The sequence below is a fragment of the Urtica dioica genome, chromosome 4, assembly GCF_054948205.1.
Source record: "Urtica dioica subsp. dioica isolate 48M chromosome 4, U.dioica_male_clone48M_v1_H2, whole genome shotgun sequence".
NCBI lineage: Eukaryota > Viridiplantae > Streptophyta > Magnoliopsida > Rosales > Urticaceae > Urtica > Urtica dioica.
Genome location: NC_142759.1, coordinates 18053868 through 18076601, shown reverse-complemented (window position 1 = coordinate 18076601; position 22734 = coordinate 18053868). Strand labels below are relative to the sequence as shown.

At 35.9% G+C, this 22734-nt stretch overlaps 1 protein-coding gene across 1 annotated transcript; it reads right to left on the bottom strand.

The window, feature by feature from the left end:
* Positions 1 to 21159: 21159 nt before the first annotated feature.
* On the bottom strand, positions 21160 to 21756 carry LOC149400972 (uncharacterized). The gene has a single exon (XM_089610560.1). It carries the CDS (start codon positions 21754 to 21756, stop codon positions 21160 to 21162), a length of 597 nt encoding a protein of 198 aa, XP_089466686.1.
* Positions 21757 to 22734: the final 978 nt, after the last annotated feature.

Sequence of the window (22734 nt, the reverse complement as noted above, 5' to 3'; positions counted from 1 at the left end):
TAAAACTTAAAATTTGAAATACTTGATACTTAGTTATACTTTATTTTGCCAAAGTTCAGAAATACTTTTTACTCTATTTTCGCCAAAGTCAGAAACATAAATAAATTAACACCAACTACAAAAATTTTTAAAAGATCCGACCACGGATCAATTGTTCAAGACCCAAGCGGGTTAACAAAAATTACATAATAAAAGATCCGACCACGGATAAATTGTTCAAGACCCGAGCGGGTTAACAGAAATTAGAATGCAAAAGAAAATAAAATTCTACTCCTGGTCGCCTCCTCCATCCGCGTCATCACTAGCTCTTGACTCCGAATCCTCATCAAGATCCGCAGTATCCAGAGTAGGATTCTTCGGGCCGAGGATCCGAACGGCTTCGTTTATTCCGGCGGTATAAAGGTCATCGCGCATGTTGCGATAGTCCTCGGAAGCTTTGTACTCTTCCACCGCTGCTAAACGAGCAGCCTCAAGATATGCTTGGAATTTCCGCGTAAGCTCCGATCGGATCTTCGCCGTTTCCTCCCTGGCCGCATCCCTCTCCTTGAGAAAACGATCGTTCCGTTGTCTCAAAGATGTGAGCTCGGAGCCTAGTAGTCCGACAAGGCCGACCACACCAACGAAGCTCTGTGGTGATCAAAAAGGTCAGCTTAAAAATTTGTCAAGGAAAGGAAAGAGATACCGACTAGATGAATAAAAATGTACCGAAACCACGGAGTCGGTGACCTGGTTAAGCCTCTCTAAAGGCTCAGACCCGAGAACCGCTTGGACCTTCTCGGCAGGAAGATGCTCGTGAAGGAAGGTAACGATCGGAGTCAGGTGGTCGGATGCAGAAGAAGTTTCGATCGGGTTTTTCCCCGGACAAGAGCTCGGATGTTCCAAAACCTTTGAAGCAGACGGGGCCGCCCGCTTACTAGCAGCCGAAGTCTTGGAAGCCTTAGTACGTTTTGGGTTAGGAGGAACCTGTTCGGGAGCGGTTCTCTTCTTCGCCATCTGTGTTATCTCTGTTAAGAAACAAAAAGTAAGAACGAGAAAAGATTGGAACATGTGCGATTTGATAAGAGACGAATAGAATGCTCACTTGAATAAGGATAATAATAGTATTGATCGAGTAAGTCTGGGTCCGATAACACAAACGTCGACCGATCAGCCTCCGAAATATCAAAGATCTCTGAGTGGAATGGTCGCTCGTCCTCGGGATACTGCGGAAGGGAACCTGGAACTAAACATAAAACATATGAGGAAACCAGAACAAAAATCTGGTCCAATCTATCAAATAAGAATTTTGAACCAGAGTCACACCCAGTTCCGAAAAAGAAGCTCTTATGGGGCACCTATCGTAGGAGGCGTTCCTTTCGACCCAAAAGAAGTAATCCTTCCTATTTTTCTGGCTGGAAGGTAGACGAGTAACCACCCTAGAGTGGTCATCATGGGTCCGAGCATAATAATAACCATGTTGCCCGGGAGCCGACTTAAACGAATAATATTGCGAAAAATCTTGTAAAGTGACGGGGCGATCGTAAACTCTCGCCCATAGCACAGCCATCCCAACAAAAATCTTATACACATTGGGGACGAGCTGAGTAGGAGAACAACCCAGGTCAGAAACGAACTGAGAAATGAGAGGATGCATCGGTAATCCTCCGATCACGTTCAAGATAGCCTTATTGAACGCTATCTTCCCGGCAGGAGGCTGATCAGCCCTCTCATTCTCTAAAGGTGCTGAGATGATAATTCCTTCTGCGATCTCAAATTCTTCCCTCAGGTCTTGTATATATCTCTCGGTAACCCGAGAAGTCCAAACCTTGGCCGAAAACTGGCCCTCTTTCCGTTCAAAAACCAAGACCTCATCCTCTTCCTCCGGGAGATCGACCCCAAATGTCCTCCCGCTCGGACCCGGAGTGCCTTGAGAATAGCTCTCTTCTCGGTCTTGCAAAACAGAAAGGCTCGTCGTATCACGGGATTCTGACTCGCTCCCCCTCGAAGAAGCGGACGAAGACGATATCTCCAAGACCATGGTATCCCTACACGACAGGGAAGACGAGTCAAAAATCCTTGCCTCGATATCAACCCTCTCGGACCCAGAGCTAGGATACACGCATGACTCTTCATAAGCAAGTACGGGACGGTCCCATCCGATCTCAGGGACATGGTACCAAACTCGGCTCCTGAGGAAAGGGAATGTGGTCCCATCCAACAAGATAACATTATCGGGGTCGGGCTCTGATCGCCGAACGACACAGGGGTCGAAACTCAAGTCAGGACGCGCAAGTCCTCCCATAGCCCTAAGGAAGTTGAGAAACTATGATCCCCAAAGTCCGGAGGGTCCGAATACGAGAAGTAAAAAATTGAAATACAGATCACCGAGTAACGACCTTAAAACAAAAAGAAATAAATCGGATTAACGATAAAGAAACCTTACCCACAAGTCTGAAGGTCGGAAGATCCGAACAAAGACGAGAGAACTTGGAGCACAATCCGAGTAGGCAGACCAAACCGAGAACGCAACAAGAGCGAAGTTTGAGACGAAAGGCAAACTGAAGTCAAAATTTCGGAAAAGGCCTTATATAAAGACTACACGAACGGCTGGGATCAAGCTTGTCCAAGAAGCCAAACATATCTGACCGTCGAAGCGAAAAGACGCGATGATTCAACAGTACCAAAGACAAACGACGTCGTACGATATCCCGCGAAAAAGAAAAGAATATAGAATTCTATTCAGGTCATCCCGAGACGAACTAGCAAAGATGAACACGGCCATCAATTAAACCGAAATAGTTCCTTACCATTTTTGCTAAAAATACTAAGAAACTGGAGGGCTGCTGTTACGGGATAAAGTAGTCAGATACCGAGTAGGTTAGTCGGACTCTCGAGCAGAATGAAGAATCCAGCATCAAGCTCAGGTAGAATAGACCTAAGGGCTGTCCATTGAAAATGAACGAACCGTTCATAAGACAAGAACGAAACCTACCGATCAGAACTTCGGAGAGAAGAGAAGATCGTGGGTCAAAGACTAGTCAAACCAAAAGAAAACATGTTTCAAATACTTAAACACACACCTTGACGGTTCAGAAGTCGTGCAAAGATTAATAACCGTCCACCTCAGCGAGAGGGAAGCAGCAGTTACCTAAAAACCGTCTAGAACGTGGGACTGATCACCCCACGTTCCCCAGAATAACCGTCGGAGCCCACGACCATGAAGCTACACCAGACAAGTATAAATAGGAACTCTTAGAGAACTTTTACTTACCTTTTTTTCACTCAGAACCTCTAGAAAACATTGCTCTCTTGTATTAGATTCGTCTGTATAAAGAGAAAGTCTTGCCTAAATCATCTCTGTACTCGGAGTCCTCGTACTCGGAGTCTGTGTATTTTCGTGAGATATTGTTGTACTAATTTTAATATATATATATATATATATATATATATATATATATATATATATATATATTAAAATTAGGCATATTTCAAAGATTATTAAAACATATATATATATATATATATATATATATATTAAAATTAGGCATATTTCAAAGATTATTAAAACATTGAATATTTTGAAATCTCAATGTTCATACATACCTGTTGAATTTAGTCAGTAGCTAACATCTTCTAATTTGCATATAGCAATTTCAAGTGCAATCAATTTAACACGCAAAGCTAATTGGAGCAAGCCAAATTAATGTTTAAATAGATTCCGTGAATTGCACGTAATAGTGTATGATTACCACTAATACCCTCATGTTTTTATTTCTTTCTTCTTTCATTGTAAAGTCTAAGTAAATGTCCAGGTAATCTCTATATTATTTTCTTAAAATTTGCCTACAGTTCTGGTCCACTTGTTGTTTTTGGACGACTTCGATTTTACAGTTTGTTCTATTAATGTAGGACTTTGGATTAGAATTGGACTTCGTCTTCCCGGGTAGGAAAATTCAACTAATATGCAACCAAGTAATGTATGATTAAATTCGATATAGAACTGTTGGTAAAATTACTATATATATTTAAATTAGCTATTTTTAAAAGATTCTTAAAACATTGGCTATTTTTAAGTCTCCACGTTTAAATTGGCTTAGTTCATATAATAATTTGTCAACACCCATATGCCTCGTTCAATTTAGTCAGTAGCTAACATCTTCTGACCTGCATATAGCAAGTTCAAGTGCCCTCAATTTAACATGCAAATCTGATTCGAGCAAGCCTAATTCATGTTTAAAAAGATTCCGCGAATTGCACGTAATAGTGTATGATTACTACCACTAATACCCTCATGTTTTTTTTTTCTTTCTTCTTTCGTTGTAAAGTCTAAGTAAATGTCCAAGTAATCTCTAGATTATTTTCTTAAAATTTGCCTAGAGTTCTGGTCCACTTGTTGTTTTTGGACGACTTCAATTTTACAGTTTGTTTTATTAATGTAGGACTTTGGATTAGAATTGGACTTCGTCTTCCCGGGTAGGAAAATGCAATTAATATGCAACCACGTAACGTATGGTTCAGAAAATTCCTTATACATCATCAATTTCCTATCAAATAAGTGTACCAATTATTGTTATGAATCTTATCACAAATTAATTACTCTTGAACGAAACTGATTAAAAAAATTAGAATCTAAAAAGTATTGTGCTTGCAAATGGCTTACAAGTTTATCAATTAAGTGATTGTTATCACCAGGGTCATTTTCCCTCGATATGATAGGGATGACCCACAGAGAACCTGGCCCGTTCACCTTGACTCAAGACAACAATTGAGGGCTCGGTCAATATCTCGCAAAAGGACCACGATCCAGGACGATAAGTTGAAATGAGGCAAGAAGAATCCTCGAGCCCAGTAGTTGAATAAAGTCATCAAGTCGAGGTCTTGGATTAAGTCCGTGAGAAATCAAACAAAGTCCTTGAGACGAATCCTGGATCAAGACAAGCAAGATGCTTTGATCCTCGGCACAAAACGATCGATTATGACGTGAGCAATTGGCGTGCACGAGTTCTCAGCCATGAAACGGGCTAGTGGCACAAAACACTAGGTCATGGTGAATCCTCGGAGCGCACGAGTCTCCGCCATGCCACTGTTCCTCAGCACAATGGCTCGGTCAAAGTCACGAGCCTCTGACATTAGAGACTCCCCAACCATGACACGGATCTTTGGCACGAACCGCAACACGCGTAGTCTTCATCCAAAACACCTCGGCTAGGACAATTCAACAACATACATGTATCCCATCCATGGCACGCACATAACCCTTGGCCAGGACATGGCCCATGACACGCCAACCCTACGGCAAGGCATGTGAAATCCCAAAAAAAATCATCATTAAGGATATAATTTTGGTGATATGATTATTTCTTTTTGGTTATATCTTTACATGCTAGTATGCATTATTTATTACAGTGTGGTATAATCCATTTGAATATTAAGATATTGTTACCAAAATATAGTAAAAACGTCTGAATATATATGTATACACGTTGAAGAGTTCGGTAGGGAATGGATAAATTATGCATATATAAAAAGCAAATCCTTGATTTCACTGTTCATACTGCAGTGATCAGGATTTTCTCTTAAAATTTTCCAAAAATACCTATTTAAGTTTTAAAATTACATTATTCATTCTACAGTGAACAAACAGACAGAAATATCTTTTGATTGATAAAACTATTACAATTGTCTCTCTCTCTCACAATTTTTTTTTTTTAGGAAACGTGGTCGGTGCCACGAAATATCATAAAAGCCCTCACGTATAGCGGAGGAAAACCGTGGTTACAAGGATAAGAGAGAAACATAAACCATCGGTAACGTAAACAGAAATAAACTCAAACAACAAAGGCCCTAGGAGGCCGTGCGGGACCTCAACTCGCGATCATCGGCCCTTATGGCCTCTTCCGAACAAGGCGGGACTGAACCCAGCCAGGTGGAGGACGAGTGATGGTTAACCGCGTAGCGCGCAAGATTATGCGCTGCAACATTACAAAGACGAGAGATATGCATGATGCGAAAACCCTCGAGCTCCCTCACCTCTCTGAAGATGCGGTGCAAGATCGTCCCAAGCTCTGTTGCAGGCGTCACGCCCTCATCGATCATCCTCACCACCCCCAAGCAGTCAGACTGGATCTCCGCTCTCCTGCCACCGACGCTGCAAACTAGCTCTATGCCATGGAGGACAGCATACGCTTCCGCAAGCTGAGGGGAGAATCCCCTAGTCAGGAAAAGCGTCTGCGAGGCGATCACCTCTCCGGTGTAGTCTCGGACTATACAACCGACACCGAAGCCTCCATGGTTGCGAGCTAGAGCCGCGTCGACGTTAATCGAGATGGTCCCGTCCCTAGGGGGGTCCATCTGGGGGTCTTAGTCACCCTCGTGCTCATCGGAGTCTCCCCAATCGTAACTGCTGTATACTCCTCGAGGAAGCTCACCGTCCACTGGACTAGCTGTGGTTGGCTCCATGTAGATCTCCCGGCTAAGACATTGTTCCAGTGGTTCCAAAGTTCCCAAATAATAGTAATGAAAATCTCATGGAAACGAACCTCAAGGACCTTCATCACTCTGAGGATAGCGTCGAAAGCATCGCCGTCTCTGGAAGGCGGAAGAATGTGGTCGAATCCCACTTCCTTCCAGACTCTTCTGCTCCACCTGCAACCCCAAATCGCATGGAAAACTGTCTCTCTCGCCTCCTGACAGACAGGGCAACTGTCGTCGGAGGTGATCCTCTTCTTGGCTAAGACTGCTCTGGCCGGAATCTGGCCTAAACAGACTCGCCAGCAGAAGAGTTTCACTTTAGGAGGAACTCTTAGCTGCCATAACTTCGTCCACCACCTCTCCATCGCCGTCGGATCTGAAGAGCTGGCGACCGGTGTACTGGCTCTCTTCATCGCTACACGATAGCTGCTCTTAACGGAGTACTCTCCGTCCTCAGTGAAATGCCAGCGACGCACATCCGGAATACCATCACCACCACACGGGATGCTCAAGATCGCCGCAGCGTCCTCCGGCCCGAACATAGCTGAAATAAGATCCACGTCCCAACTACCGTCAGGTCTAATAAGCTCCGCTACCCGCATATCGGGGGGAATCCACGGGGGATCAATCCAGGTGGCAGGTCTGTCCCTAGGAACCCAACTGTCGCCCATGACCAACACAGACTCGCCGTCTCCGATCCGCCATCTCATGCCAGACTGAATGATCTCACGTCCCCAGAGAAGACTGCGCCACATGGATGAACTACACGAGCCTGGGGGAGCCGTCATAATATCTCCGTCAGGGAAGTAGCTTAGTCTATAGACTCGGCTAACCAGACTATCTGGTCTCCTGAGAAGCCTCAAGACACTCTTAGCCAGAAGGGCCTGGTTGGACTTCTCCAGATCTCTGAAGCCCATCCCTCCCTCTGACTTATGTCGCGTGAGGTTCTCCCACTTGCACCAGTGGATCTTCCTCGTCGCCGTTCCGCCCCCCCACCAGAATCTGGCAATCGTCGAATGGATATCCCTAATCAAACGCCGCGGGATCTTGTGGCAAAAGGCCACGTAGCTGGGAATCGACTGAAGGACGGACTTAATGAGAACCTATCTGCTAGCCTGCGAAAGGGAGAGACCGTTCCAACTCTTAATCTTGTCCCAGACACGGTTTCTCACAAACCCAAAGAGCTCCGTCGTCCTCCGACCCGTGAACGCTGGAAGACCCAGGTATCGCTTATGGCATTCCGTCTTCCTAACACCTAGGACCTGAGCCAACACCACGCCCTCCTCCTCGCTGACCTCCGTACCGAAACAGACGTCGGACTAAAGTTGACCATCTGGCCCGAGGCCTCTGAATAAGTCCGTAAAATGTCTGTAACCCTCTCGCACTCGTCCGGAACCGCTCGACAGAAAACCAGACTATCGTCCGCGAAAAGAAGGTGAGACACGTGAAGATCCCCGAATCGAACTCCTGAAATCGTTCCAGCATCCTCACTCACTCGGAAGAGGCTCGAGAGACCCTCAGAGTAGAAGAGGAATAAAAATGGAGAGAGAGGGTCTCCCTGGCGGAGGCCTCTGAAAGGAGTCACACTGCCTCGATCGGGTGGAGCCGTTGATGTTGAAGGCGAAACTGACTGAGGTAACGCATCTCATGATAAGGCGCACCCACTGCGTGCTATAACCCAGTCTCAACATCATTGACTCCAGGTAGGACCTCTCACAATTATACCCGACTTTTTTTTCAAGATTATATAAATGCCGTTAAATATTATGACAGCTGTTCAAATTACATAATTTCCATTTATAACATCAGACCAAGAATATTCTAGATATACGATATTTTGCAGTGTATACACTTTTAAGGTTGTGAAATTACATGCATGCCACTCTGATTAAATACATATAAAACTCTGAAAGTTAAGTAAATTATAAAAATGCCACTCAAGCTATAAGATACAAAGCTCCAGATATTTCTGGAAAAGCCATTGAATACTACCCCAAAAAAAAAAAAAAATCCTAGATATATCTAGATACGGGATATTTCATATTCTGGCTGATTTATATTTGACGTTACCATATTCTTATATCTGCTCTATTAATATTGAGTTGGAGTTGCAAAACAACATATATACACACAAATAATCTTTGACTGATCAATATATCTAGCTATTGTCTGCTAAATGAACATTAGATAGTTTGGATCATGCTCACGCTTAGCATGTGGGAGAACAGGTAACAAGCTTGAAAAAAAAAATCAACTTCAGTAAATCTTTCATGTTCCGCTCTTTGTGTAAAGCTCTCTCTCTCTCTCTCTCTCTCTCTCTCTGTGTGTGTTGTAAAAAGTAATACACCACAAAGTTAATAAATTATGTACAATAATAATATACAAGTTTCCTGCTGCGAAGCGCACGTATCATGCTTTATATATATATATATATATATATATATATATATATATATATATATATATATATATATATATATATATTGTAGGGAAATGGCTTTAGATAGTAGTCTTTTTTATACTTTTGACCAAAATATTGTGGTCATTGTTTTTGGACAAAAATACTACCTAACCATGTGAGAAAAGTCTTAAGCGCCCTTTGATTTTTTATTTTGTTAATTTCCATCAAACTTCCTCACAGCTCTCTCTCTCTCCTCGTTCATTATTTCAGAGCTCTCTCTTTCTCCTCTTTTTTCTTCTCTCGTTCATTTAAGGTAAAAAAAAAGCTTGTCTTTTCTGTTTGTCGTCGCCAGTGGTTTGTCCGTCGTCATCGTCGCCGAAGAGGTAAACTATAACTCTTTATGTTGGCGAACGAAATCTAGGAATTTCTGGGTGAGTTTCGTTCGTGTTTGTTTTTTGGTATGAGTTTCGTTGTTGACGTACGGGTTTCGTGTTTCGTTCGTGTTTATTTCTGGGTTTCATTCGTGTTCTGAGTTTCATATTTATGGGTTCGTTCTTGTGTTTGGGTAAAAAATGGTTTTTTTTTGTATTGTCGGAGCTGACATACAAGTCTACAATTTCATTTATTGTAGACTTCTATGTCTACAATAAATGAAGTTGTAGACTTCATGTTGGCGAACGAAATCTGGGAATTTCTGGGTGGGTTTCGTTCGTGTTTGTTTTTTGGTATGAGTTTCGTTGTTGACGTACGGGTTTCGTGTTTCGTTCGTGTTTATTTCTGTGTTTCATTCGTGTTTTTGGGTTTCATATTTATGGGTTCGTTCGTGTGTTTTGGTAAAAAATGGTTTTTTTTTTGTCGGAGCTGACATACAAGTTTACAACGTCTGAAATTGTAGACATACAAGTCTACAACTTCATTTATTATAGACATAGAAGTCTACAGTAAATGAAATTGTAGACTTGTATGTCTACAATAAATGAAATTGTAGACTTGTATGTCAGCTCCGACAATACAAAAAGAAACCATTTTAGAGTTCCTAAAATCCTTTCTCGGTCGATCTCTCGGTTTGGCGGTCTTCTCTGGCTCGGCGGATGTTCTCAGGCTCGTCGGAGCTTCGTCAAAAGCTTCTCTGATGGCTTTTCCTTGGTCTGGAGTCGGTGGAGCTCGCGTCTCCTTTGTCTCAGCCGAGTCACGCGGCGAAGAAAAGAGAGGCTCGGAGCTCACGATTCTCCTCTTTCCGGTCGGAGTTCACGCGAAGATTGGCTCGGACTGGGCTGAGCTCGGAGTCGTGCGTCGGAGGCAGAGGACGGCTCGCGACAGAGCGGATTTTGGCCGGACTTGCAGAAACTTGGACGGTGGTTATAGCGTCGATTTCGCCAGAAAGTTAGGAGAGAGAGAGAGAGCGGGAATGTAAAGAGATACTGGGGAGAATTTGTTTTTTTTTTTAATTATTAATTTATTAGTTTTCACGTGTGTGTGTGGTGTGGGTATGTTTACAAAATGGCAAAATTGTACTTCCTCAGCTGACCAACTATTATTCTTGTCCAAAACATGGATTTCCATATTTTGGTCCAAATTATGAAAAGTAGTAGTACTTAGGGTCATTTCCCTATATTGTACTCGCAAAGATGGGCTTTGATTTAGTTCAGGCCCACGTAGTTCACTGCAGAAAGAAACTTTGTTTCCTTAAAAAATAAAAACTTAAATTAAAAAAATAAAAATTAGAAAAAATGAAATAAAAATTAGTACGAGTGGAAATACGAGAGACTAAGACTGAGAGAGTGACAACCGGGGCGCCAGCAATGACTAACGATTGTTTTGACTCTCAAAAGTGTTTTAGTTTCCTTCTCTTTTCTATTTTTTATTGCTTTTATTTGAGAAATTTGTAACTAACTAAGCCATCTTAATATTAATGTTTGGGATTCAACCAACGTTTAGAAAGTTATGGAAAAATAGTCAAATGTATGAGGTGGCAGTTGAGGTAATGGGTTAAAATTCTCAAAGTGCCCTTAAATAAATTTAGAGGTTTTTTTTCTTTTATAGATTCATCACTTTTTCTCGATTATTTCCACACAATTGTTTGGATATGAACTAGACAGAGCTTTTCCGTAAAGCCCATCATCTCACATGTGGCCATCCACTTCACGTGCACCAGTAGAGCAAAGATGGGCTTTGATTCAGTTCAGGCCCACGTAGTTCACTGCAGAAAGAAACCTTTGTTTCCTTAAATAATAAAAACTTGCTTAAAAAATAAAAATTAGAAAAAAACGAAATGAAAATTAGTACGCGGGGAAGGATGAGAAACTGAGACTAAGTGCGACAACCGGGGTGCCAGCAATTACTAACGATTGTTTTGACTCTCAAAAGCGTTTTATTTTCCCTCTCTTCTCTATTTTTTATTGCTTTTATTTAAATCGAGTTATATTTTAAAGAATTTCAATCCCTAGACATGTTTTGAACATAATTGTTATCTATTTTTCAAATCTTGATCGTTCTTGAATTCTAGTATTTTTATTTGAATTGATTTAAGTAAAATATTATCGATCAATGTCTTACTTTTAATTTTAATACGTTGTTATTATTATTATTATTATTATTATTATTATTATTATTATTAGTGGTATAACTGCTATTACGTGTTTCATGAGGATGTTGTAATTAAAATTAATTAAATACATATATCAAATGAGCAATTAAGTCACTAGCTCAATAGTTCACCAAATGCCCATTCTTCTTTTTAAAAAAATAGTCTGAGTTTCATTTTATTATAAAAATAGTTCACCTGCCCGAAATTAATTTAATTAGTCGAACATTTAATTTAATTAACTTCGATGTGATTGGTTATTTTTTTAATAAAATAAAACTTGGATTAGATCCAGGAAACAGAAGATTATGTAATTGCAACAAATACTTAAAATATTTATGTTAAATTCATATTGTTATGTTCGTTTTCAAAATTCATTGTTGATTGAAAAATAAAGTATGAGTTAAAAAGGTATTTGAATACAAATAATCTTTTGAGCTTTATTCATGTAATTGATTACTTAATCTATTTTTAAATTGTGATATATTGCTGAAATTTTCAAATTCCTCCTTGAACATGTCAAATTATTGGTCCTACTGCCATACGACTATACGCTGCCAAATTATTGATCTGGAACTGATGTCAACGGCGCATTAAAAAAATAAAAAAATGTCAGAGGCGAAATTAATAACACGGCCTTTCCTTTTTTATAAAGGAAACACCGTAACTTCACTGCAAGATTGAGTAATTGCAAGGAAATAGCTTGGTCTAGTGGTAATCCCACACATACCTCGACGGAGAGGTCATAGGTTCAAGTCTTCATGGGATGCAGAAATGCATGCCCCTTAGCATTTATTCTAAAAATTATGTAATATTGGTCAATAGTGTCACTTACTATGTAATCTTGACCGATAGTGCCACCTGCGATTTGCACTGCTAATATATCATGTAATCTTGACCGATAGTGCCCCTACTAAAAAAAAAAGATAATAATATCTCCATTATAAAAAAAAATATGTGTCACTCAAATTTATTGAGTCACTTCGTCAATATCGCCATTATGTTTATTTATAATAAGTACAAGATTTCATAATCGCCTGGCTTAAAAGATTAATCTGTTAAAAAAATATACTAAAATTAATGAAAATGTTGATGTCACTAATATAGGCAGCCTCCACCTGATCTGGTGAGACCCATTTGTATCACCGCATCAGCACGTTGACGACTATCAATACCAATGTTTAAAATTCCGGGGAAATCGGACAGGAACCGTTTTTTTCAAAGTCTCGGTATCTGTATGTACAAAACCGTTCACTTTCCTTTTTTTCTTGGATTACGAGGAAACCGTTCCGGTTTCTGATAAATCCTTTCACTTTCCGGTTGTTTTTAGGCAATTTTCACGCATTCCGACGAAACTTACTAGTAAGTAGTCAAATATTGGTCAAATACCAACAATTCTTAAAATCTGATGATATTTAGTGTTCTTCACGAAATTTTTCGTTAGTTTTTGATGATTTAGTTCAAATTCTTAGTTTCTAACTTCATTATTGTGTTTAATTGGAGTTTGTATCCAATTTTTTTGGTACATTAGAAAATATGATTTAGATTTGAATGTGTTTTTGACTTTTTTTTGTTAAATTAGTTGTAGATTATGAAATTTTATGTATAATTAGTTAATTTTTTGTGACGACCCGACTTTTCGGACTATCTTACTTGTCTAACTTTTTAAATTTTAGAAAATTCTTTAGAAAACTTGGAGGATTTTTTTTTTAAAACACATCGAATCAAGGCGAACCAAAAATTTTAAAGATCTTAAAAAGAAACAAAAGTATTTAAGAAAAATATGAAGATTGCATATCGAATATTTCATGAGAAGTACTTAACCAAAATTGAATATACGAATTTAAAACTAAACATAGCGGCAAAAATACTAAAACATAATCCATATTCTAAGACTCAACCAAATTAGAAAAATCTTTGAAACTTCATAACTTTGAAATAATTTAAAATAAAACTTTAAAATTTATTGCTTAAAGACTTTTAGCGGAAGACTTATTCTGTAAATGAAAACCATAACCCAACCCTCTCGCCATCGACGCCGCTAGTCCGCTCTGCTCAGTTCCTTGCAAGTTGTTTACCTACAACACAGACGTATATTTTTTTCTCGAAGAAATGAGCTTACGCTCAGCGAGAATAATATAAAGCTCACAAAATAAAAAGAGTAATGCAATGCATGAATCGGTTATTAGTATTTTAAAACTAATTCGTGACTTGATCTTTCTTTTCTTGATTCTATCAATTTTTAGTTCGGGATGCCCCTAGGGTAGTCGTACATATTTCAGTGCACATTTTAGAGACGAAGATATGGGGTTGCAAGGTCCCACACTTCGCTCTATCTAATAAACATATTAGGGTCTCGGCCCGAGAAATTTCCTCATTTGGGCCCGTAAGTCGGCTCGAGAAATTCCCCTTAAGACCTCTGTAGCTCGAGGCGGTACGACTCCCTTGGTTATCTTTATCTTTTTACTTTTTATTTTCGCTACATGCACGAAAGACGTATGACATAAAAATATACATGATAACATGACTAGAAAAAGAGCATGATATAAGTATTCTAATTTATAACATATCATCACATAACATACCATACCATATCATATCATCACATAACATACCATACCATATCATATCATAAACTCAGCATATCATAACATATCATTCATAATTTATCATATCGTATCATACTATCACACACATATGTCAAACAATCAAACAATAACAATTTTAAAAAAAATATTATAAACTCATTCAGATCATAAACTTATCGTATTTTATTTTTGTGAACTAATCTGTGTTGCAGTGAGATTATTCTCATCTAGATATCGGATGTTACGATCGTAGATTGTCGAAGGAAAATGGACGCTCAAAAAGACTCGGAACCTAATTGGGATAAAAAAAAACTATTGGGGATCAGCTAAAAAAATGATTCAAGACATACTTTAGATTCTGGAAAATTTCATAAACGACATTTAATGTGAAATTACTAAAATACCATTGACTATTAGGGTTTCGGTGAAAAACTAAAACTCTGAGAAAACTTCTGCAAAAATTCCAGTACGTATTAAATATAATTTTGATCACTTTTTGTAAAGGCACCACAGCCCAAATAAGTTTTTAACTATTTATTAAAAATAAAAGAAGTGCTAAAATCTAACTTTAAAATTTTTGCCAAAAACTATCTGCGCACCGTTTTTAAAATAATCAAAAAAAATTTTGTATTTCATAAAAATATTTTTCGATTAAATTTTTAGATAGAAGACATTTAAACCTCGCGTTTCCAAAAAGAATCAATGCAAAACCAAAATTTTTGAATCCACAGTAAGCGTTTAAAGTCTGAAAATCAGAAATAGATCTCAGGTTTGCACACTGATTTGAAATTAATTGGAAAATATTCTGTATTTCATAAAAATATTTTTTGATTTAAGATTTAGATAGAAGACACTTAAACCAAACTTTTCCAAAAAGAATCAATGCAAAACCATATTTTTGAAACCAGAGCAAGCGTTTTAAGAAACCATTTTCAAGGAATCCGAACCAGATAGAAAAGAAAACATACCCATTTAGAGTTACGAATTTCCAACCAAAGAGAGGGATGAGGGAGGGAGAGCAGAGAAGAAACGTGAAAAGAAAAGGATTAGATGTTTATATATGACTTAATTAAACCCTAAAAACCCATACATAATCCTACTTTTATTCTTAAAAAAAATAATAATTATTATTATTACTCACTACAAGAAAAAAGACTTTTAACGACATGTAAATAATGTCATCAAAGCGATTTAACGACATTTTTTCACATGTCGTTGAATGGGGGTGCTGAGAAAAGTTCTTAACTTTTAGCGACATATTTGGAATGTCATAATTAGTGTTGTAAATTTATTTTTAATGACATTTTTTGAAATGTCATGTTATATTTTTCATTTATTTGTATTGGTATTATTCAACACATTTTAAAAATTTCATCCTTAATATATAATTAACTTCTTAAAATTGTTGTTTTATGTAGATAATTTTGTTATTAATTCAGATTTATGAAGGTATACTAAATGTAACATAATTTATATAACGTCATTATGTACTTTAGTGATTTATAAAGTATACAAGTGAAAAAAAAAAGTTATGATGAATATGTACATCAAAGGAGTTGTCAAATCCCTAATATTCAACATGCTTATTCTAAATACCCTTCCGAAAAAAAAAATACATGTCTTATAATTATCTGGAGAGCCCCTAAAAAGCACTCTTGTTATGCCTTTGAGTCATACAAAGTTACAAACTAAAGTTTTGTGCCATAAGAACAACTCTTGGTGTGGTGAAGAAGGCCCCATCCTTTTTTCACATCTTCGTAGGTTTTCATATTCTCCGTCTTTTGTTATGCTCCACTCACGGTGGTGAAGATCTTGCCCATGCAACAACTACCGCAATCACACTGAGTAGCATCAAATAGGGTCACAAACATATGCAAGGAGTTTAAGAGATGTAATATGGAAGGATAAAAAAAACACTATAGTTTCAAAACATCCCTCTGCCCTGTTTTTTTTTTTTTTTTTGTATCCAATCACAAAACAATTCAACATCCTTGCACGCTGTAGCAAATTACCTCTCATAAACAGAATAGCTCACAAAACTATTAACTTGGGTTGAGGGGTTTGATAAAAAAAAATACTTGGGTTGATGGGTGAGAATTAATTACCAAAGTTTTGCGGCGCTGGATTTCGTCGGAGTCTCGCGTCTGGGGTCTGCTCACATGGTGACTCAACAGCACTGTCGACGCTGTTGCTTTAGCCTTCTTCCGCGTCCAACGTTTGTTGTTTAGTCACCATCGACCGCTTCAGATGGAAGCTTCAAGACTTTTGATTCTCCTCATTATATTCTCATCAGTCAAGAGGGGCTGGAGCGGATGAGATTAATTAGGGTTTATTTTATTTATTTATAAATAATCATTCGCCTATTTTATTTTAAACAAGAAATATTTGAAAATTATGTCAACTGCAATAGAAGAAGAGGGAAAACGAAAAATAAAAGAGGGAAGTTTTCATGAAAGTGAAATTTTTGGAGGGGAAGTTATTTTCTTTTCTATTAACTGTGCTCGGTTTCAAATATGCGCTGGTTCAGTTTTTCAGGGCCTGTTTTTGCTTTTTGAAAAAACCAAATTGAATATGAGCGTTTGGTGAAAGCGGCTTTTCCTAAAAACTTCAAAATCGTTTTTCATATTTGTACATAACTGCCGAAAGCTACAATTCTTAGCTTTTGCTAAAAGCGATTAAACATCTTGAACCATAATTACTGAAATGTCCTCAGAATTTAATCCCCGAAATTATTTCCTAATAATCCTCTAACAAACAGAACTTACTGACCAAGGCTGCGTTTGTTTTATCAGAACAATTGGTAAACGAATATCTGCTTAAATTTCTCAACAGAATAAAAAATAATTGTATAAATAAATTAACAGATTATCAGAAAATACACACAGTTTCGAATACAAAAATGAAAACCCGTAACTACTTACGTATTACATCACTCTGATCATTAAGCTGGGGAGGGGGAAAATCTGAGAAGAAATTTTTCAAGGTTAGTCTATTTTTTTTGTTTGTTTTTCCAAATAATCTTAGTAGAATTTTAATACACTGGACACTTTTTATTTCTTGGTTTGAAGACATAAAACATACCTATTTTTCGGTATCAATAGACGTCATCGAGTCAGCCCTGCCGTTCGTCCGTTTCTCCGCCCGCTCCGCGTCGCCGACCAGCTTGGCGCCTGGTCACCCTTTTTGTATCGCAAACCCTCTCTTCTGATACTCTAATTCCGATCTCATCGCCTAGCTCAATGGCTTGAGAAACAAAAAAAAAAAAAACAGATCAAAACCCTAATAACAATCCCGATTAGAAATCGATGGCTACAAATCAAAACCCTAATAAATTAATCCCGGATTTGAACTCAAACCAGAAACATATCAAAACCCTGAAACCCATAAAATCAAAAACCTAGAAATCCCCTAAACCAGGAAACCCAGAAATCAAATACCCCACACTTAAAAATCAGCTCAACGATTTGAAGAACAAGCTAGAGCACAACGGATTTGAAGAAATAAATTAGCTAAACCCTCATTTCCCCGGCGATGTAGGCTCGCTCGCTCGCTCTCTGTCTCTCTAAAAAAAATGTCGCGAGGTTTTGGTTGTGGGGAAACAGAAAAGAAAAGTAACTTCGGTTAAAGACTCTTACCATTGAATGAGTTAAATAAAGCGGTGCATGTGTTAAAAAATTAACTTCGGTTATAAATTAACTCATCTGTATACTTATATGTTATATCCCAAATTATTGTATTATTAATTTATTATATATTAGTCAAAACAATAATATAATTCATTTGGTAGTAATATAATTATCTCTATCTATATATCTGAATTATTTTGAAAGCTGATGTAAATAAATTTCATAGTAATATAATTATATAGATATAAATAAATTTTAAATGTATCTATTTGGTAGAAGGAAAAACGTTGTATATTTTTCTTTCTTTATGGAATTTATGAATGTATTTTTTAATAGAGTAAAACTATTTTTTGCCAATCTTACTAGTTTATTTTCATAGCAATTACTTTGAGTGACCTATTTTCATTTAAAGCTTAGACTTTATATATTAATTAGGTTTGCCAATTTTTAATTAATAGCTTCAATTGATAGTTTTATTTACTTATTTAAATGGTCTGACCATATTTAATTGAAATCATAGTTCAACTATTTTAATAATAAAAATAATATCATGCATAGCTCTCCATAATATTAATGCATAGCTCATTATTTTTCCTTCTTTTGTTTACCCTTTTTTTAAGTATATATTTTCTTTAATATTATAATGCGAAAATACGTGCGAAGATATTTATGTAGTACAAATAACTATTTTTTTAAATATTTTTTTATCGCTTTAGTAAAAATTTATTTGAATTTAATGTATACTTGTAGATGACTGAAAATCAAGATACACAACCTCGAACAAAAACAGTATGTGATAATGATGCGGTTGAAATCTTATGCGATGTCTGTATTGCGGAGATTGAAGTTGGAAATCGACCGGGAACAAGCTTCACCAAAGTTGGATGGGAGAATATGGTGAAAAATATTTCCGAGAAAACACAGAGGGGATACGATAAAGCTCAATTGAAAAATAAGCTGTAGTTACTGAAAGGTGAATGGAAACTCTGGAAGCAATTGATCGGAAAAGAAACTGGCCTTGGATGGAATGATAACAATAATACTGTTGACGCAAGCGAAGAGTGGTGGCGTAGTAAAATAAAGGTTTGTATCGAAAATCAAATCAATTTACAAACTTAAAATTTATATTATAACTAAATTTTAGTAGAAACGATAAATTTGTAGTTTACATTTTTGTCAATAATTAAAAAAATTTATATTAAAAATAAAATAAATTTGTTTCGTCCATATTTTTCTAGTTTGTAATTATAATTCATACATATGCATATAAATAAGTATATAAATAATTATTATTTAATTTATAAGACCATGTCTATTTTAGTTTTTTGACCATAATATATTTATTTTACCAAACGCTAAATCAGCTTTTGTTACCAGCAACAACTGTTTTATAAACAGTTTACCAAACACCTGTCAGTTTTAAAAAAAAAAGTTTTTTTTTTTTAAACAGAAACTAAAAACACTTTTTAAAAAAACAAAGCTGTGTCAAACGGTGTCATTATATAAATTGTCAATAATAGCTGATTATTTGTAATACTTCTTCAAAGAATGCCATATTCATTCGTTGTTCTCATTTGTTCTTTTGCTGATACCCTATGTATAAATTCATCCTAATCAACAAATTATATAACACCACAGAGAAATAAAAATGTGGCTATAAAATATGTCACAACAGTTTTAAAAAGTCATTATATTGAATATTTAACTAACATGAAATTATGTAGCACGACGTAAAACAAAAAATGTCACTGAAAGTATATCACAACATTTATAAAAAGTCATCAAATTGAAGGTTTAACGACATTAAATTACTGTCATCGAATTCGTAAATCACGGCATTTGACTTTTTAATGTCGTTAAATCTTCCAGTTTAATAGCATTTCACGACATTTATAATCTAAATAATGTCATTGTATACATAAAATACCGACATTTAATTGAAAATGTCATGAATTATATGTGGGGAAAAGTCATATTTCTTGTAGTGACTTTTATTATATATATATATATAAACGTATGTATAAATGTATGTATAAATCCTAACCAACGTGACGTATGTATAAATGTATGTATAAATTCTAACCACGTGACGTATGTATATATAAATGTATGTATAAATCCTAACCACGTGATGACTACCATGTATAATATAACATGATCTTATATAATATAATACACTATGTTACATAATCATATATATATATATATATATATATATATATATATATATATATATAATCATACATATATACGTACAAAAAAATCAATTAATATATATAATCATATACTATATATAACATATATATACATAACTTAGTTATAATATATAATTTGTATACAATGTATATAGATATATATATATATATATATATATATATCCATATATTATGTATTTTAAAGAGTATATTAAAATTCAAAAACACACCAAAACACACATAAAAACTAAAACTTCAAAAACTATCACGTAAATAAATCATTAACTACTACGTTACTATTAAAAGAAATACTAACATCACTCAAAACATAAATATTTTAGCCTTTTAATTAAGCTTAAAATTTGGGATTTCACATTTTTAACATGAATATCATCATTATTTTGATTTTGTACTTTGTATTGAACTATGTCATTAAGTTTGCGTTGGATTTTTGTTGAACTATTATTATAGACTTTTTTGTATTTTTATCCTATGTTATGTATGAATATTTTTAAAATATGTATTCACTACATTCCTCTCGGTAAGTACGGTATTTGACGGTATTCCTCGACGGTAACGACATTCTCAAAGGTATAGTTTTTCTTTTCCTTTTCTGCTTTCCACGGTATTCCTTTCAGATACCAGTGGTTACCAGTAAATTCTGAACCTCGGAACGGTAACGGTAACAGTATTTCGATCCTTGATCAATACTCATTATTGTTCTGAACTAAAATAGTCATATTGACTCGTTAGAAAAATAGTAAAATAGGCCCAAAAACTTTATTTTTTATTAGAAAAGTTCACTAGAAGAAAAAAAAGAGGTTTTTAGGAATGCTAAAAGTCGTTTAAAGACAAAAAAAATCGTGTCTAATTGTTATTTAAAAGCGACAGTGACAATGTCGTTTCTAAAGCCTCATTTTTAGTACGTTGGTTTTAAATTCGCTTAAATTTAGAAGCGACAATTTTTAAAAGCCACATGTCGCGTCTGATTTCACTTCAAAAGTCATCAAAATTATCGCGCGATGGAGTAACGTAACGTGTGCACGGTCTGATAATATAAAATCGGTCTTTAAATCATATCGGACCATTTAAATAGTTTGAAATTTTTTAAATCGGATCAGACCGTTTAAGAAAATAAACAAAACCCGACCAAATCGTTTCAGATCAGTCCTAGCTGGTAAGGAATTTAAAACCATTTTAAGAGTGTCATAGAATTATTATTATCATTTATTAAGACCAGTTTAATATGGCCTAAATCGCAGTCTAAAATGAAATCGGACCGGGCCGTTTTAAACCTATTAAAAAATAGCTCTCGTCAATTTTCATTAGAGAGATCATGCACTTCTTTAATAGAAGTTATCTTCATTGTGAATTTTTCAGCGAGGGATCTCATAATCTTTCTAACAAATTTCTCATCACTCATGGGAACTCCAAGTGAGAAGGACTCATTAGCATTATCACGGATGCGAACATTGAACTCATCAATCATCTCTTTTTCAAGTATCATGGCCTCAAACTTAGTGGTAAAATGTTGGAGTCTAGAACTACGTACCTTGGAAGTCCCCTCATGGGACCCTTCAAGAGTCTCTCGTGCCTCTTTGGCACTCTTACATGTGTTTATGATTCTAAAAATATTTTTATCAACATCATTGTAAATAGAAATAAGAGCACGATAGCTACCGAGAGCAGCCTCATCTTCTGCAGCATCACAGTCCTTCTCAGCTTTAGTGGACACGACCATACCCTTATCATCTTTGAGAGTGTGAGCAGTCCAGCCATTGATAATAGATTTCCATGTCTTGCGGTCAACTAACTTCAGATAAGCACACATCCTCAATTTACAGTACCCATAATTTGTCCTGTCAAGAACCGGTGGACTATTAACAAATCCGTATTCCCTGGTATCATCCATCATAAACAGAAAAAGTCAACAACATAAGGAACACACCCTAAGATATGGGTGCCCGCTATGATACCAATTCGAGTTATGTTTAGTCACAGACAAGATGTCGCACACAATGTAGCGTCAATGTGTGACGACCCAACTTTTTGGACCATCTTACTTATGTTACTTTTTAAAACTTTACAAAATTTGAGGTACGTAAATTTTTTTTTTTAAACATAACTTAAAATATAAAGTTTGAAAACTAATGACTTAAAAATAAATTTTCATTTAAAAACTTGATGAACGAAAACGACAAAGAAAAACAATCGAAAAATTGAAAAATATCATTGTAAATAAATACCATAATTAAAGTCGTAACCTTCAAAAAAATTGAAAAAAAAACATAACTTAAACCATGAAAAATAAAACCTTGGTTTTGGTTTATTGAAAAACTGAAAGCAAAGCGGAAGTCTTTTATTTTCGAAAACGGTGTGAAACCCCACAATTTCAAAATATTTATGAAGTTTTGTTACTGATTTTTTTTTAATCCAAGTTTTTTATGATGATTGTTGTGTGTGTGTGTGTGTGTATATATATATATATATATATATATATATATATATATATATATATATATTTATACATATATGTATATATATGAAAAGTGATGAAAGATATTTATAAATACTCGTTTTGCTTTTGGAATACATAAAGTATATATATATATATATATATATATATATATATATATATATATGAATGTCAGTGTTTTATATATATGTAATTAAATTATATAAATATACAAAATGTGTTTGGTTGGGTTACGTAACCTATGACTTTTCCTTTTAAAAAAAAAATTAAAAGAATATGATATATATATATATATATATATATATATATATATATCCACACATTTTATCTGATTGCGTATTTAGTAATTGGTATCATATATGAAAAATAAGTAACGAATTTTTTTAAATGATTTCCTTCTAGAAATATCACATC

Excerpts from the sequence above, each read along its gene's own strand:
- LOC149400972 (XM_089610560.1), bottom strand. The coding sequence starts at position 21,756 with ATGGATGATACCAGGGAATACGGATTTGTTAATAGTCCACCGGTTCTT.